The sequence below is a fragment of the Mytilus californianus genome, unplaced genomic scaffold (genome assembly GCF_021869535.1).
Source record: "Mytilus californianus isolate M0D057914Y unplaced genomic scaffold, xbMytCali1.0.p SCAF_13, whole genome shotgun sequence".
NCBI lineage: Eukaryota > Metazoa > Mollusca > Bivalvia > Mytilida > Mytilidae > Mytilus > Mytilus californianus.
Window position 1 is genome coordinate 25,311,953 of NW_026262615.1, and position 19,543 is coordinate 25,331,495.

At 33.0% G+C, this 19,543-nt stretch overlaps 2 protein-coding genes across 7 annotated transcripts in view; both read right to left on the reverse strand.

The window, feature by feature from the left end:
• LOC127723409 (glucose dehydrogenase [FAD, quinone]-like) overlaps positions 1–19,543 on the reverse strand; it is a 483,936-nt gene that overhangs the window by 449,745 nt on the left and 14,648 nt on the right. The gene's annotated exons all lie outside the window — the stretch shown is intronic.
• The window catches only part of LOC127723407 (glucose dehydrogenase [FAD, quinone]-like), a 108,326-nt gene that overhangs the window by 80,465 nt on the left and 8,318 nt on the right, over positions 1–19,543 (reverse strand). For 2 of the 5 annotated variants that reach the window (XM_052230024.1, XM_052230021.1), the window contains exons 4-9: positions 19,085–19,274; positions 18,048–18,176; positions 15,980–16,101; positions 15,243–15,410; positions 13,884–14,034; positions 12,525–12,676 (exon numbers count right to left, since the gene is read on the reverse strand). In XM_052230024.1, coding sequence (XP_052085984.1) covers positions 12,525–12,676; positions 13,884–14,034; positions 15,243–15,410; positions 15,980–16,101; positions 18,048–18,176; positions 19,085–19,274 — 912 coding nt within the window. Of the gene's footprint in view, positions 1–7,530; positions 7,776–8,471; positions 8,698–9,340; positions 9,516–12,524; positions 12,677–13,883; positions 14,035–15,242; positions 15,411–15,979; positions 16,102–18,047; positions 18,177–19,084; positions 19,275–19,543 lie in introns of those variants that run through there. The other 3 variants (XM_052230020.1, XM_052230022.1, XM_052230023.1) reach the window with 3 other exon arrangements.

The following is a 19,543-nucleotide window of genomic DNA, read 5'->3' on the forward strand; positions in this document are numbered from 1 at the left end:
AGCAAGAAAATGGAAAAGATATCAGAATTAAAAAACTGAAAAGAAGAACGGATACAAACAGCAACTAACGTGCACTACATGTCTGTCTTATTACTTAGGGAAGATGCAAGACAATGGAATTATTTCTCGAATAAATTCAGAGGGATTTTATGAATAATCTATGTTTTGTCTGAGATTGCTAATTATTTGCTATGGATTATCTTTTCCTTCTTTATTATATCTTATTTGAACAATGTTTTTGGTATGTCTACATCAAATTGAATGATAATTTGCATGCTTAAAACTACTGATCTATATTTTACTATATGAAACTTCAACCAACCTGTATGAATACGTATTTTGGAATAACAGATCTAAACTTTTTTATCTGGCTTGTATTTGTTGATAAATATGGATATTATTTTAGTGTTTTATTTCTTTAATATGCATGCCAGTATATCTTTGGCATTGATTGTCCCTGATGAAGATAAATCTAGATACGAGCTTCGGATGCAAATACTTTTCAAAGTGCGATTTTCATTTATTAGCACTTGATCTATACGGCTTTTGGTTAACTTTTAGCCCCTGAGAATAAGCATCAGAACAGTAATTAGTGCTTCGGTACTGACATGATTTATAAAAAAAAAACAGTTCTTAAATTTTGCGTTAATTAATTTTGAAATTATAATAAAATTAAGGTTTCAATTCCCTCAGGCAAAGTTTACGTTTGATGAATTTTGCTATGTTTTCATTTCATCTTTGCTCTTCGAATGTTTCGGTATTTATACGTACTTGGCTTTCAAATGTGTGGCTTTGAGCGTTCCTGATGAAGGTGAATCCAGAAAAACGCTTCAAACGAACCAAATTTATAAAGTGTTATTTTTATTTTCAAATCATTTTGGTATATTCCTGTCCTGCAGTTATAAATATACATGTATATATAAAACAACATTGTGACTGCTTCAACCGTCACTTTCTGTGAACTTCATAGCGTTCGAATCTTTATAATCTTTGAATGAATAATAAATTGGTTTAATTCGAGCTCCACTGATGAATCATTTGTAGACGAAACGATCGTGTCAGATGTTAACAGTTTAAAACATGATAAATTGATGACTTTTTGAAGAGAAATCATCATTTATGGGTAAAAAAAATGTAACAGATATCGAATGATTGACACCAATGACAACGTTTCTGAAAGAAAGGAACAAGAGCACGCACTGGTAGCTACTGTGTTAAACCACTATGTTCTTTATGTCTCTTCCAGTTGTTGTAATCATTATCGATGCAAAAATACCTGGAACATAATAAGAAGTACAATCAACAGAAAAAGTCAATCAATTATTGAAATTATTAGGAAAGTTTGTTTTGAAATACGGCTTTCAACTTCGCAAATTAAAATGATGAAATAAGTTGGATACTAGGAAAAAGGCTGTAAAATAACTTTTTTATGTTAGTGCCAGTGGTAGCAATTGGTGTTGAATGAAAAGAATAAGCAATTGTTAAAATAAAACAACGAGAACTGTCGTCGAACATTTCTTTACAACATCAATATATCAATGAGAAGATTTGATATGATTGTCAATGAGACAACTGTCCACCGGAGGATAAATAACGCGGGAGTTAGCAACTATCAAGAGTATCAAATTCATTTCACCTGTACTAGGTTTGGCAATGAAATGCAACAGGTATAGGTTAGTAGGGTACATTGTTGAATGCCATTGTGTAGTAGGGTAAGTTGTTCCATTGTCAATGAGACATAAAGAGATATAAAATTTACGGTTGTCGGTCGTTGAAGTCAGTCTGCGAACGTGTAGGTATCTTTAATAGTTACGCTGTTTGGTTGCTGTCTGTTTGTCCTTTTATCGAACCATTTCAGTTTTAATATGAAATTAGCACGTCATACATCTAATACGTTCAAAGTCACTTTCTTGGTTTGTGTACATCAGAAACGCTAAAACTCTACACAAAAAATGCCAAAGATGAATACATATCTTAATTGGATTCATATTCAAAAGAGAACTGTTTTGTAAATCATTCCAGTATTGAAAAACCAACATATGAGCTAATGATACCTATCAGAACGAATCGTTCACTAACAGCAATTGATTCAGTGCTAGGTAATAATATTAACACTTTATAAAGTTGATTCGTACGTTGCACTTTTCTAGACCAACTTTCATCTTTTTTAAATTTATCAAAGTATAGATAAAAGATTGATTGATTGATTGTTTGTTGCTTAACGTATAAATAAAAGAGAGGCAGAAAATACCATAGATATTTTCAAACTTATAAGTCGAAATCGAGCTGACAATGCCATGGCAAAAAACGGAAAACGACCATAAGACAATCAACAGTCTACAAAACACAACATAGAAAACTATCGACTGAGCAACATGAACCCCACCATAAACCGGGGATGACATCCGGTGCTCCAAAAGGGTAAGCATACCCTGCTCAACGTATGGCACACGTCGTGTTTTTCATGTAAGTACAAACCCGATGATAAGTCTTATTCGGTTGGTCACATTCGAGGCAAGCTACAAAAGGCCCTGACATGACAATATTTTATTTAACAGTGAAATAAGGGAAAAATGAAAATGAATGTTTGCCTGTATGCTATCTTTTGATCCTAAAAATGTTTCTGTCCAAGTTTAATAAAAGTACCATGAAAATTTGACAACGTTATTGTTATCTTCAAAAAATCAAAACTACAGAATAAATGTTACCGACGTCGACTGCGACTGAAAATTGGATCACTGTATGTTTCGCTTTTTTGACAAAATATCGCAGACTCGACAATCAAATTTCATAAACAACGTTCTCCGTCTCGTTGCTATTTCGAAAAAAAAATTGCCATAATAAATTGTAACGAATGCTTGTCCACTGTATTAATTAGTATTTTAGTAGGTATAACCTTTGTAGGCAACAGTTTGCGAGAGTGGGAAAGCCAGCATACGTTATGACTCTAATTTTTATTATTCCACTGCATGTAAATATTAATAGCGAAGCCAACATTTGATTAGCTAAGACTATTATATGGTTAATATTTGTGCATCCCATTATTCTCTATTCTTTAATTTTTTGGCCCAAAATTCTTTATTCCCGATCCATCATCCAGACCCTCAAGCATGACCATATGCAATGCCAAATCATAAGTACATACTATCGCGGTTGTCCATCAACAGGATCAATTATTAATTTATTGTAATAAAGACGTACTTTATGTACGATATTGTGTACTGAATATTTCCTAAGAAACGAAAAGAACTTGAAGAATATACAAGTTTCAATAATTTGTGTAAACATACATCACAGACATACAACACAACTGACTAAACAATCCTAGCAAGCATACAAAAAAGTGTAGTAGATAGTAAATTTAGAATTGACAATGACGTCAACAAAAATGATTTTGTCGTTGATAGCACATGCCGTATATAGTATATAAACTTTCTCGACACAGTAAAATAAAGTAAATATAAATACAATGGTAAACAAAATAGAAGCAACACTGTAAAAGGTCTTTGTGTCCGAATCGCATCTCAGGACCCACCTGCACCAGGAATGCCCAAAGTTAAAAAGTTAAAAACCCGTTGGTGGGATGCATAAGTACCGAGTCTATTCGAAAGTCATACGACCAAAAGAAACATAATAGCACGAAGACAAATAACGGGAAACTATAGTAAAAACTAGCATTCTTGACATTTAAAATAGCCCTTAACTAGGTTTTTATTCATTGATGCCTACAAAAGTTACTCAAAAGCTAACCAAACCTTTAAACAGACTTATTCAGAAGGGATATAGTTACGATACTGTTGTCAGGGTATTATAGATGGCATATTTTGGTATAAATATTGATTCACTCATAGGGTCTTTGCATCGGAATAAACACATTTATTCTAAAACCAGTTGTTGGCATGATACGGGTTATGTTCTTCTCATATATTTTATTATGATATGATACTAAACCCCTAACGGGCTTGTGCTTGATTTTCACATGATGAAGACATAATCTTTAATCAGTTTAATTGAGGTCTGGAGCTGGCATGTCAGTAACTGCTAGTAGTCCTTTGTAAATTTATGTATCATTGTCATTTTGCTTAGTTTCTTTTGTTACCTATTCTGACATCGGACTCGGACTTCTTTTAAACTAAGTTTTACTGTGCGAATTGCTGTGTGTTTGTTTAATCTACATTGGCTAGAGGTATAGGGGGAGGGTTGAAATCTCACAAAACATGTTTAACCCCGCTGCATGTTTGCGCCTGTCCCAAGTCAGGAGCCTCTGGCCTTTTTTAGTCTTGTATGTTTTTTAATTTTAGTTCATTTATATGTTTTGGAGTTTAGTATGACGTCCATTTTTACTGAACTAGTACACATTTTTGTTTAGGGGCAAGCTGAAGCCCGCCTCCGGGTGCGGGATTTTCTCGCTGTGTTGAAGACCCATTGGTGGCCTTCGGCTGTTTTTTTGCTCTTTGGTCGGGTTGTTGTCTCTTTGACACATTCACCATTTCCATTCTCAACTTTACTCATTTTAGGTTTACGAAATGTATTACTTTGAGCGTAAATATAAATAAATCTTTCGTGAACAGTGATATTTTGATATATAATCAAAAAGATATAAGATAACTTAACTTTGTCTAAATGATAAATGTAACATGCCAAAAGGCTTAGAAACAGCAACAGCCGAACATCTCCTGTTATATTTATGAGTTGAGAAAAAGTTTCGAAATTATGTGTGGCATATAATTCAAGAGCGGCTTGAAGTTATTTTAATTCTTTAGCTTCGAAACGTTTGATATTTGTTTTCGATTTCTAAAGATGTTGGGTTTGCAATGCTTATATTTTATTGCCAAGTATAAAAAATATGACTTTAAGTCTGTACTGTAACGTTAACACATCGAAGACCATATGTAACGACTAAACCATGTAAACCACAAGGCGAAACAATAGATGCAGTTTCAGTAGGTACCGCACGGGTTGATACCGATATATGGATATATATGTAACGTTATCATAATAGTTATAATCAGTGGGAATTCTAGTGACAAAGTATTACCTCCCCTGTAAACACAAAAATCTTGATCTTACAAAGTTTGTCTCTTTTTAGAAAGGACGCTATTAATTAGAAATTCACAAGAAAACGTTCTGGTAAATAGTAACAATAAAATACAATTGTAGTAAATACAAAATATTCATATAATGTTATCATTTTCCTCCTAAATTAGCAAACGACGAGTATAGCAGGCTTAAGGAGCTTTGTGTAAAATGGGTTAAAATGTTGCTATGCGAAAAATTCTTGGAGTACCAACTTCAATTTATTTTTCTTCTGGCTATATACCTCCCTGGAACACTCCAATTATCCGTAAATGTATGCAGCTAGATAAGAGTAGTTTAGAAAAATTAATATCCAACGGAATCGAATGATATGCAGCAAAGATTAACACTTTTGAAATTAAGTTATTAAGCAATCCAAACGGACCTTATCCCAATGTAAACAGTGAATGTGGATAGATCGAGAAGACCGCAAATACTCTTACAGAAATCGAGACGACCTTTCCTTAAAATTTTATAAAAAAATAGTAAAAATCTTTTAACAAATAAGCTACTTTATAACAATATTTATCTTTAATGTCTTAACCTGCACAGACATGACTTTTAAATTGTTATATTCACAAAATGACAATATTTCTATATTGAAAGTTCACGCGACAAGAGCAGACCGGTGTACTCGAAGTCTTAAGGTGTGAAAAATAGGAATATTTTTTAAGAAATTGTAACATGCCCAGGACTTTATGGAACACTCCGAAAAATTTTGAACTGAAAGATCTTTAGATTTTGTATTTATATGATTTTTTCCAATTTTATTTTATCAATATCCAGCAAAGATGAACATTTTTTTAAATTTCAGTTTCACTAGCTTCTAATGCAATTATCTTGTAAATAATTAGCATAAAACATCGTGTCCTTGCATGTATATTTCTAATAACACAGTTTTACAAATAATTTATATTAAATGTACAATTGTTGTTTAGAAATAACTTTTGATCAGTATAGTCACCGGCATTGTTTTACTGTTGATTTTTTCGACTTTATCATAAAAATAGTGAATATTCTATCGTTCATCGGTTCAGCCACTGTAATGTAGTAAGCGAAATATTTGTTGATACTATGTTTAAATATTCAGGCTGTGGTGGTTTAATTAAAACAATTAATTAGCCCCTGAAATAACTAAATGAGTAAAATTCTTTGATCTATTCAAAAAGTATGTAAGTTTAGTGATAAATAAATAGGTTGATATCATCTCCATCTTTGAGGATAGAAATATCCTTGGCGATTTCAGTGTGACGTCATCACCATATTTGAATGTAAATGGCCGTTTCGTACATAGTGTTTTGATACACACGATAAATAAGAACCAAAATGTTTACCAAAAATATCTTTGAGATTAAGGCATTGGCGCATATTAAAATATATTAATGAGAAACTCTACATAGAAGCGTTTTTTGGTAGTGTGTGCAGTTTGGCAATTAAAGCAGCAAGTTTATAACCTGCATAAGCTAAACAAAAATATATACACCTACTTTCCTGTAAAATCTAAAGCACAAATGAATATGATAGATATATCATACTATTTCTACTTTCGAATTCAAGAAAATAAATTCCAATATCTCTGCAGCAACTTTCAGCAATGCTTGGCTATAAATTGAGTATGTATTTTCTGATTGATCCAACATTCCATGGCATATGTTTTCGATAATTATTTTGATACAGCTAGCTATATGTCAGTGTCATACAAGGTGTCCAAATCGAGTAGTTGAAGACTTTTTTAACAGACGAAATCATGATTTCGTTACCTTTTATGAAATAGATTACCATGGATATGATCAACTTATAATTTATCATTTACCTTGATTAGCACATCAACTAGCAAAACTTCTCACCGAGTATTTCTGTGTCATCGTTAAAATGACGGGTTGCATAAGATTAGCAGGAACTGCTTACCCTGCTAGAGTATCTGAGTTCAACTCGGGTTTTTTATACTCTATCATGAGTTTTGGGTGTACTGCATGTAGACTTTGTCATTTCGTCGTTTTTGACTCTAGTTTTCCCTGTTTTCCATCATTCATCATCAGTGCTCAAATATAGCAATATTGATATCTAGCAACAATTTCCGATCAAATCGGATTTTGGGTCGTCTACAACTTTAACTGAAGCCTGGGGTTTGCTCCGTTGATGATCTGACTGTGACCTGTGACTTTCAGATGAAGAACAGCAATATAATACTGATGTTTGATTTTGGGGTTTGTCGAGTACATAAAGGATGTTAGTGTAATGCATGTATACACCATATATATGTGTATACTATTTATCATTTTAAGTTATGAAAACGCTAAGAAGCTGTCATGTTGGGGTTTTTCTTCCCTTTATATGATAAACTGTTTTTTTCTTTTAACTAACAATCATACTACTTACACATGTAACTGAAAAATATGGAAAACAAGTACCATTTTCACGATTGTCAATCATGAAATAAAAAAGAAATAAAAGTAAAGAAAATAGTGTATTCTAATTTCAGTTGTCAGTTACAAACACATCTTTAAATTAACTCGACTGTAAACGTTATGTTTGGTACACATCCTTCAGTAATTGTTAGATTTCAATATTTGGTTCCACATTTTATCATATCAGCTGCCTTTTCCGCAATCATCATCGTTGGTGAATTAGTATTACCAGATATAACATTGCGCATGACAGATGCATCGACTACTCTCAGATTTTTTATACCTTTTACCCTGAAACATATTATTTGTTATTAATCAACTAGGAGTAAAAAACGCTAATTCGATTAATGTATACTAATATTCAATACATGCACCAACGACATTTAGTGATTTGAATTAAAAGAACATGATGTTTATTATATGAACCATTCTATGATTCATTACATTAAACGCAACAAGTTAGAATCAATGAAATAAGTATACCAGTTAAAGTAGATGTATTCCGTGTACGTTTATGAAAAGAAAAACAGTATTGAAACGATGGACATGTTGCAACGATAATGTTTGAATTGCACAAAAGTATTCACATGCAGTTCTGGATTTTAACTAATATGTCAAACAACGTTTAGTCAAATACAAATGTAGATGGCACATTGACAGTTTACTTTTACTGTGGTTGGACGTCATTTGTAAATCATTATGCGTTAGATATTTATATCCTGCCTAGTTTTTGTTCCAATAGTTATTTCGTCATCTTTGTTGTGTTATATTAATGAAAATAACAATCTATACATTTCATATTTAAAAAACATTCCATTAACTTTGTGCGTCCGAAGCGCCTCTCTGGATTTACCTTCATCAGGAACGCTCAAACCTAAGCATTTGTTTATAGCCATTGATGTATAAGGCTTAAACTCGAAAAAAGCTATAGGATCAAATGGGATGTAAAAAAACAAATTAGAAGTTTAAACAATATTTTGATAATACCTTAATGTAGGATCTACAACTGCAGTTGGATCTCGTTTTGAACCCATCCTACACGAACTTGATGGATGACATCCCGATATTATAAAATGTCGAATAATGCATCTCCAGTAGTTGTCCGTATTGAATTCTAATTCTCCACAATGTCCTTCCATGTCATATCTAATAAGTCTAACATCAAGGCTCCGCCATGACGAAGTCTTCTCCAATTGCTGTGTCCAACGAATCACTATAATACATGTACTACTGGAGTTATCGAACGCAGTTTCAAAGAATTGCATATTTTATAGAAACTTATACATTTGTACTTATTAGTATTATAATGTCTCAGTTTTATGCAAATTGACCTTTGCCAATCAATCTAGCTAAAAGTGATTAAGCAAATACTACAGTAATCTTTGGAATAGGAGTTTAAGTTGGTTTACTTACATCACTACGTTAATATGAATACAATGAAACTTTTATTCGGGAGTCCCACTAACTAAATATATCAACGAGTTTAGTCAAATAACAATTCTGTATTTTATATAACATTGCAGTCAGGAAGGACCATTGAACAGAATTCCGTTGCTAGAAAGAATGTCCTTTTTCATCTGTTTGATTTTACACTAATTGTAAATAATTTTTATCAATCTTCTTTGTTATACTTTTATATCGTTGAAGTCATTTGCCTTGTGAATAATATACCCCTTTGTGTAGCATTCTTAGTATTTTGAAATAAACAGTAAAATATATAGTTGTCTGAAGGAAATGAATTTGGCATTCATTTTATCCACCATTAAGGTATTTTTTTCTTTTTTTTCCCTAAGTCTTGTATAATTTCCTTTCTTCTCCAATGTTTTACACCATACCTTACTTATTTTCTTACTTACTTTTTAAAAACATTTCTATGTCATGAGGATTTGCTAAAAATCTTGGGTCAAGGAGAGGCTGCCTTAAAGGGTTAGCAGTTGCCAGTCGTACATATCCTTTGCTTTTTGGATGCAACAAAACTAGAAAAACATTAAATGAACTGTCAGTAGTTCGTTTTAAAAGTTCTTGTTGTACCTGCAAAAAAATTAATTTTGAATGTAACACGTCTTCTGATCGGCTGATAGACATAATTTAGTCATGTGACCGTGACGTCATCAACGTTCTTTCATGTTTACTACTTTAAAATGGAATTTAGAATTAAATTATAAGGAATGACTGTAATATTTTTTCCTGTTTATTCGAAATAATCTCACAAATGTGGTCCACACCAATCCGTATATGACATAAATATATAACTAATACACATATGCATTCCAATTAACCAAATTAGTTTCTCATGCAGATAATTATTAAATCCTTTAATTTAAAAGAACCATTTATTTTTTTCAAAAAAAAAAAACAAAATTTGTCTCCAACTTTAATGGGGGTTCCGATATCTTCACAAACAGATGAGTCCGTCATACAGTGAAATTGAAAATTTTTCAGTTAGTTTTTATCGAGTTTTATAAGCTTCAGAACAAATAATTCTGAGTAATAAATGTGATTACGTGTATATACATATAAAATGTGAAAAATGAAAGACACCAGCCGTTATCGTCAAAGTAGTAAATGCTATGGTAGCGGCCGAATAAAGGTTGCTATATCTTCCCCGTTTTTAATGCAAAGCAACGAAAATATAATCCTCAAATGAGTATATCTTCCCGGGGACCTATAGGGTATCACCAATATTAATCAATGTTTGATTTGTGTACTCGCCCGTCGCGCAGCGGGATATATGGTAATGATCTCCGTCCGTTCGTATCCTCGTCCAAAACACATCGATACTCAAAGACTGTTTGACATAAGCTTTCATTTTTATTAGGGTTATTTGTCGATATATTCTGTTGACTGTGCTATATCCTCAATTTGATTTGATTATTTTTACGGGATTAATTTGGTTTTGATCATTTGTTCAAGTATTGAAACAATGCCACCTTGTGAATGAAATACCAGTCCATGTTAAAAAGAGCTCTCATATCTGGTGAGATTGTTTGCTATAATGTGAAGTTGATCATGTTATATTGACTAAATTTACGGGTGAAATGGTTTGGAGTATTGTGACAGAGCACCTTGTGAACGAAACTCCTCTTAGACAATTTCACTGAAAGCTCTCATACGTAGTACTATTGTTTGGCATCATGATTAGTTGGTCATATAGGACCGACAATTTGATTTAACAATTTTAACGGTTTTAAGGGACTTTGACCATTAGTTGGAGTATTGGAACAACGCCTTGTGTACACAACTGCTCTGAGGCCATTTAACAGAAATTCGTTTTTTGTAATTTTGAATTAATATTTTTCTGGACATAGAATTAATAATATTTAATCAACAACTGGGGTAGAGCATACATTCATGTCTAGCATAGATTAGGAACACTCATACTATTTTCATCAAAGCGCCAAGATGAGTCAATTGTAGACAAAATGATCTCTCTCGTACCAAATTATAAGCCTGATATCTTTTATGAGGTTTTCCATGATAACACAACCCTATATTATACCCCGTATACTAAACCAAAGATTTTAAGTGGTCAAGTTGAAATATTCCCTTCTCAGTTTTATGGGCGCCATTATGAGTTGGTTTATCGCTGTGAAATATCTGTGTCACAGATATGTATCACTTGTCGTAGGCATTCTGCCGAAATTATGACATTACCGAATGAGACTTCCCAACGTATTTTTCACCTAATATTAGCAACACGACGGGTGCCCCATTTTGAGCCGAAATGCTTATTATTGCCGAGCACCTATTAAAACTCCGGGTTTTCGGTGGGGTTCATGTTGCTTATTGTTAGTTTTATATGTAGTATGTTGTAAATTGTTGTTTGTTTTTTTGCATCGTTTTTCGTTTTTTTTTTTTGCCGTTCTTTTGCCTCTCTCCGAATTTAAAAAAAAACTATTTTGAAGCATAGTGTTCCTTTTGAATTAGCGACAAAGTACGTAGGCGGTATAATTAGAGGCATTAGTTTGCAAAATTGTAAACTTATTTAAGCCTTTCAACATTATGTTATTAGTAATTGTATTGATAAATAACAGAATGATTTAATATGGACACGTAAGTACAGAAAGGGTCTCTTGTGATGTTACTATGATGTCATAAAGACATCGAAAATATGTATGAGCAACAGCTTTACCCAAAAATATATTGTACACGCATTAAAATCTTTGTAAACTCTATTTTGAAGCAAATTTGTTTCGGGGTAAAGCTGTTGCTCATATCTATATATTATTGACAAGATGAGGCTATTTTGACAGTCTTCGCGGTCATTCGCTAAATGTAAAACGTTTAAAGCAATGGTGCAAATATATAAGACAAAATTTAAAAATATAAATACTTATGTCGTATCAACATAGTAAGATTTTTATTTGGTAGATTTATAACACTTTTTTATTTTTCGAATTCAAAGGGCAAGCAAAAAATGGCCTAATCACACTTTCGTTTTTGCTCTAGGCTATTGATTACTTTGATGGTACCCATACGTTACACACACAGAGAGGAGGTTTGTACACAAATAAGTTTTCTATATTGTGTTTCTTCTGTTGTAATATTGTGAACAGTATGGTGGAAGAAATGTTTGCTGAGGAAACCTTGTTTGTTTATTATTGATGCATCGACCATTTGCAAATAGAATTATAAATTTGCTGGCAGATATAATTTTAATTAATTATTAAGTAGTTTTTTAAGAGTTGATAGAAATATTTCTATTAAATTTGTAATGGAAAAAGAGTGTATGCTATACCGTGGAAGCAAGTTTTTATTGTTTGAGAAAGCCGAAGGTCCCGGAGAATTACCTAACTTTGGCAGGAAAACTAGCGGTTCTAGTCAATTAAGATTGGAGTCAAACGCACCTGCTACGTACATGAATCAACTCACAACCTTGGCGTTAACCAGCTATTTATACTGTAGATTAACTAATCAGACCAATTGGGTACCAATGATCCTATCTGAAACCTACTGTTGGCTAAATTAAACAGATCAAAACGTACATCCCTATCATTTACATTCGAATAAAATTTGCCGCAAACTGCAAATTGTCAATACCTTGTCGATATAGTTGCTGTATGAACTAACAATACTTGGTCTTTCATATGCAGTGGGAAAAAAGATATCCTGAGAGTCTGCATACTTTGAAGGCGAAGTTTTGTCCAATTTATCAAACATGTGTCCATCCAGTAATGGTGTTGTATAATAACCTGAAAATCATTAACAGAAAAGACAAAGTGGTCGTAAGTATGCAAGATTCACTCATGTACCTTTCATTTCGACGATTTCCTAGCAACTGTTTTGAAATTTGTTTTTTGATTTCATTTTAGTTATAAGGTAATAAACAATACATTTGTATGGTTCTTTAGGTTCCCAGATAACTTTCACTTACCTATCATTTTGAACTTTGATTAAAAAAGTATTCTTATTCTTAAATAGCTGAAACTGTCATCACAGAAATGTGATTAAATAGCAGTTATGAAATAATTTGGGTAGATATATCTTTAAATTGAAATATAATTTAGTTATATATAGATTACAATTGTTCGTTGACCTTTTCACTAGGGCATGCATGCAATAAAAGAGAGGCGTAAGATACCAAAGGGAATTTCAAACACATAAGTCAAAAATAGACCGGCAACGCAATGGCTAAAAAAGAAAAAGACAAAGATCAAACAACAGTACACAAAACACAACATAGAAAACTAAAGACTGAGCAACACGAACTCCACTAAAAACTGGGGGGTTATCTTAGATGCTCCGGACGGGTAAACAGATCCTGCTCCACATGTGACACCCTTCGTGTTGCTCATGTTAGTACAAACCCGATAATAAGTTTAATTCGGTAGGTCACATTCGGGGAAAGGGGGACGGGAACAATAAGCATCAAATGAGTTTCTTAAAGGGTCGTGTATTTTCAGATCGGTTCGTTTTGTATTTTGTCCTCGTATTATTTTTTATTGTGCTTCGTGCCGTTGAGTGTAGCCTTTTCCAACTAATTTATACATTTTGTTTTTATATTGTGCTGTTGAACCACTGTCCCGTGTTAGACGGAGAGCTGACCGCTGACAACCATGTTTAACACTGCCACATGTTTTATGTGATTGTCCCAAGTCCGGGACCTGTAATAACTGAATTGCGTTGGTTTCCGTCTGCCATATTTGTTTTTGTATATTTTTATTTTAGCATACACCAGGCCAGTGCTTAACATTTTGTTAAGGCATCATAAAAACCATTGCTCATTCAAGAAGGCTGCACCATACTTAAGAGTTGTTAACCACCTTGTCCTTTTGGTCACTGGTGGATTGCAGCCTCATTATGATTTTTTTTTATCTTTTGGATTCATACCATATCTCAAAATATTCATAAAATGTTTTAATTTCCTCGATGTTTGTTCTCATATTACTTAATATATACCTTTCCTGTGAAGTATATAGTCTAAAACAGTCTCAGGATCCGTCAATTTTTTCACGTTGATATTCAGCGTCGTATTGATTGAATAAGGCATTGCAAGGATAGGGTGATTTTGTAAGTTGTTTCCAACGGGCAGATCAGCATGCACTGGAATCTATTTATAAACAAATAGAATGTTAATAAAATCAAATCTAGTTTTATAAATTGACTTATAAGGATTACCTTGATTGATTATTCACCTCTCTATTGCTTGTGAAAAATACAGTCCTTTCATCATGTTCATATTGCATTTGAAAGCCATACAATTGTGTCTTTAATTTACTCAGTTACGTTCGCATTCAAATTACAATCTAGTGTATTAGTCCTTTGATTGATTTTAAGGGTTAGATCAATATTAATAAACTCTTCCAAAAAGACTTCCATAGCAATTCCGTACGAAAGTATCACTTATCTCTTTTGAATATTCCATATTGTGTTTCGTAGCGTCGAAAAAGATTCGGCTAGACATTGTCATCTTTAATTGAGGATTATGATTCAATGAAACCAATACGATGAATACGTTATCATTTTAAATATTACTAGTTTTTGTTGGGGTTCGTGTTGATGAGTCTTTAGTTTTCTATGTTGTGTTTTGTGTACTGCTGTTTGTCTGTTTGTTTATTTGTCTTTTTCATTTTTAGCAATGGCGTTGTCAGTTTATTTTCGACTTATGAGTTTGAATGTCCCTTTGGTATCTTTCGCCTCTCTTGTTAATTATTTGTGATTTACACAAAAAATCCTGACTGGAGAGCTTCGTTGGCAATTTTTCATCATCTCACCAACAGATATTTTTTTTGTTTCCTGAAGATGAGATTCATTCAGACGATTCTTTTCTTTATAACTATTTTCCATTACTGTTAGTGCGAGATTGACCCATGTGATATTTACATGACTGTATTGATATACAGACTAAATTAAGGCAAGAATAGTTTACTGATGTTCATATCTCATTAATCGATTGAAAGGATAAAAACGTAGGTAACAAAATCGCATGAACTTCAAAAACAGAGAAACCGGTGTGTCGACAGGATACGCGGCGTCTCCTGGTATCAATGATTTAACCATGCTGCGATTCAACACTCGGTCACAATTTCACAATCTAGAATAAGACAAAATCGCTAAATAACAGATCAGACGACTTCCCTGGTATCTAAGTATCTAAGACCGCGAAAACATGTCGAATAAACCGTAAGTATTTCAATGATTATTATTAAAAATATGTCACTACATAGTACCGTTTTTATTTAGATAGATCGATAGCAAATTTTGAAAAAAAAAAATCTTATACATTGAAAAAGATGAATTAAAATAGAAAATACTTACCTTGAACTTTCGAAGATGCATTTTTGGCCCAACACCAGACAGAAGTAATATATGTGGTGAACCGAATGCTCCTGCAGACATGATGACTTCTTTACGAGCATAAACGTTATATGTTCGCCCTCCTTTCACAAATTGTACCCCAATAGCGCGTTTTCCACGAATAAGTACCTACAATCCAAAAGAACATTAATAAAAGTAAAATGCTCAAATTTGTGGAGGAGTAAAACATAGTTTGTTCATGTCTAAATAATATACATTTATGCTAAAATAATAAACTTAGAGAGTTATTTCTATAATTTCGTTTCTAAATTTGTCTTTCTTAGTTAAATGTACACTGTTAATTGACCAATTTTAAATGTCATAAAAAAACAGTAGATCATTCTAATGTGCAAATGATCATTGAAAAATACCTGTAAGCACTTATGTCTAAGCATATTATAATGTAAAAATAAGCCTAATTACGATACATTCATTTCCTACACAACGGGCGCCACATAGGGAGCAGGATCTGCTTACCCTTTCGGAGCACCTGAGATCACCCCCGGTTTTGGTAGGGTTTGTGTTGCTCAGTTTTTAGTTTTCTGTGTTGTGATTTGTATAGTGTTGTTTGTCTTTTTGTCTTTTCCTTTTTTTCTGCCATGGCGTTGTCAGTTTATTTTCGACTTATGTGTTCAAATGTCCCTTTGGTATTTTTCGCCTGATTTCTTACACAAATATCTATTACTAGTTTTACCTACCTTTGTAACATAGCTGTTTAAACTGATTTGTAAATTACGTCGGTACATAACAGGTCTAAGGTAGCATGTAGTTGAACTACAACGTTCACCGTTTTTTATATTTGCCTGATTTGGACAGTATCCTAAAAATGGTGAACATACGTGTATTGCACACCTTTATATGCAGCAAAAGGTGAATACAATGTGTATTAACTTTTATATATTAAATGATATATATTGATAGGCTTAATTAACGCAGTTTAAGGGTAAACATTTATATATGACAGATGAGTATGTATACATTTTTTTTTGTAAAACAAGAACAGAGGTAGACTATACATTTATTTCCCTTATCAACGCGAGATATGATTGGATATGCCCTCGGGAAATGTGAAATTTCTCGGGTGAACAACTATTCATATTTCCTCATGTTCCGTAAGCAATGGAAATTAATGTTTTACTCTACTACTTTTAATATATGAAAATTCAAATATTCTCCTGATTTTAGAAAGGAAATATAGGTTAAAAGGAACATACATTTTACGGTTACTGTTACAAATGTGTTGATCTAAACGATATGACATTTTTAGTGTCTCAACTCACTAGTGACATGTTTTGTTATCTTAGATCTGTAGATATTATTGTCGTTTGATCTGTAATGTTACCGTGTGTGTCCTATTTCCGATTATAACATGTTGACGGGATGTGGATTTTCGTAGCCGGTGATGCACGCATATCGGGAGACGCTTACTTTGTCGACGCACCAGTTATGGCTCCTTTTAGTGTCCATGCAATTCCCTCAGTATGTGTTAGTTACATTGATATTCTATTTTAAGCACTATTGGTTTTTGTAGAGGCCAGTTTTTATTGGCCACAGAACAACTGACCTTCGGCAGGAAAACTTGCAATTCTAGTCAATTAAGATTTAAGATTGGATACGAACGCACCTGCCACGTGCGGGGTCTCTTATAAATCGATTTTCGGGATTTTAACCTCGATATACTATCGTCATCGTAATCTATTACTACATGATCTTGATATAATACTAATGATTACTTGCTTATTATTTAAGAAAAGTCTTGTTTTTCTGTTTTTGTTATACGCCTGAAATAAGCTTAACACAATGGTTACAATGTTTTGCTAAGTAAATAGTTTTGGAACTTGATAACAACGCGAAAAATAGAGGACATTCGATTGACAGAGGTGAATATGATATATTGTTAACTCACCTCCACCATACTTTGTATTATGTGTATATCGTTTTGTTTTAGGCTTCGGTGGCCGATTGGTCTAAGTAGTGTGTCAATAGCCTGTCAACACTGAGGTTACGAACGAATTTGGATTCCGCAAATGGTAGGTGCGCTCGACTCATATCTTATTTGACTTGGATTGTCATTTTTCCTACCGAAGGTCTGAGGTTCTCTCATGGTACTCCTGCTTCCTCCACCGATAAAAATTTACCGCCACGAAATAGCCCCGTAGTGCTGTTTTTGTTGTTGTTGTTCTATGTCATGTGGAAATTCTAAACATATTTATGAAGATATACTTATATATCTCTGGTACGACAAATCGTAGTTTATAAAATCTGCAGTTGCTTTCTGTAATCCAGGTTATTCTTCTTATAAATTTGACATCATAGTTAACTTTTTTTAAATTTGTAGCATGCCATATTAATATTTACTTGGAATTAATAAATAGCCTCAATGAAATGGTACTAAATAGTTTTTGAATGACTTATAAGGCAATATTATAATTTGACCATGCCTTCTATAAATCATAATATACATTTGTATGAAATTAGCAGACGATATGTAGTATTCAAGAATGCATGAATTCGGAAATAGGTGTATGTAAAACATATTCTTTGAAGTAGTTAACAAGAAGATAAGACAACTTTCTCTTTAATAATGGCATTAAGGCTTGTAATTTTGCACATTCTACTAAGGAATAGTACTGTTTTATTGATATCTTAAACATTTTGATGAAAAAAAAGGAAATTTTTGAAGTTCTTTTCAAGATAGATGTTGTTTTAATAAGAACAATATATTGACAGTAAACACCTTGCCATTGACACTAGTGTTAATTGTACCTATTTGGCTGTATCCATTGCAATCAACAGAACGGTAACCAATTTCCGAAGCAGCTTTCCGATTGAAAAATTCTAAAGTTGTGCTAGACTTAGGTGTCACAACTATTTTTCCTTTTGTGCCTCTATAAGCTGAAAGTATAATTACATGCTTTATGACTAAAAATATTTTATAACATCGTTCATAAAAACATATGCCCACAAAGGAAGTATATTACCTCTCAAAAACACATTCCAAAGTTCAATTGGCTTAGCCATTAAACATTACTTTTATAGAAAATCGTTTATAATATGAAGTAGGCAATACATACTTTACCTTAAATGATTCATGTCTATAGAGTAATGTTTGGTCCTGCTATTTTAGCCCGGTAACTGACAAAATAGGTCTTTTAATTACCGTTAACATTTTAAAATAATTTGCCTAAATGTTTCCCGAGTCGAAATGAAATAAGAGACCGTAAACGGCACCATCAAATAAGGGTGCCACATGTAGAGCAGGATCTGCTTACCCTTCCGGAGCACCTGAGATCACCCCCAGTTTTTAGTGGGGTTCGTGTTGCTTAGTCTTTAGTTTTCTATGTTGTGTCATCTGTACTATTATTTGTCTGTTTGTCTTTTTATTTTTGGCCATGACGTTGTCAGGTTGTTTTCGATCTATGAGTTTGACTGTCCCTCTGGTATCTTTCGTCCCTCTTTTACTCTTCTAGTTAATTAAAAATTTCACTATTTTGTTTTGGAATTTATACAAACAGTATACAATTTACGTGAATATTGAAAAAAAACATAAAACAATGTGTATGTCCACCTCTGCAGTTAAATTGTAGGGTGAAGTTTTTATTCATGTTTGCCCGTTAGCAAGCACATGACTGCTTATGATACGTGCACGCGATTTATTGTCTGCATTCCTTATGTGTCTATGTACGTGTTACATATTACCGTGGTTCATCCGAAGTTTGATTTTTGTCCTTGTGACTTGAAATGCTGTATAATTCAGACGGTGCTCTTTCAAAAGTGTATATACACCCAGTTATCGTACTTACGTGAACCCGATAGTGCCGGTATTTTCATTGTTTCCATCTTTTTGAAGTAGGGTAAAACTTCCTTGTAGCTCCAACCCTTACATCCTTGTTTTGCCCACTCATCATAATCATGGCGACTACCTCTGATCACAACCATACTATTCATACTCCCGCATCCTCCTAACATCTTACCACTAGCCAAATATATTTGCTGTCAAATTTGATATATATATAAAGAGTGTACCATTGAAGTTAGTTTAATGAGTTAAGATATGTAATAAAACAAAAAAATGTATGGGTCAACCAATTTGTTTTTTTGGCCGTAAAACTTATCAAGCGTCTATTTCAGTTGTTCTTCTTTATAAGTTAGAGGAAAAACAAGTCTGCCGATGTTCGAAAATCATTTGAGCAAATACAAATCAAAGTTTAAAGCTTAACCTGAGGGAATTGCATGCACTACCAACCGAGCTAGACCGGATG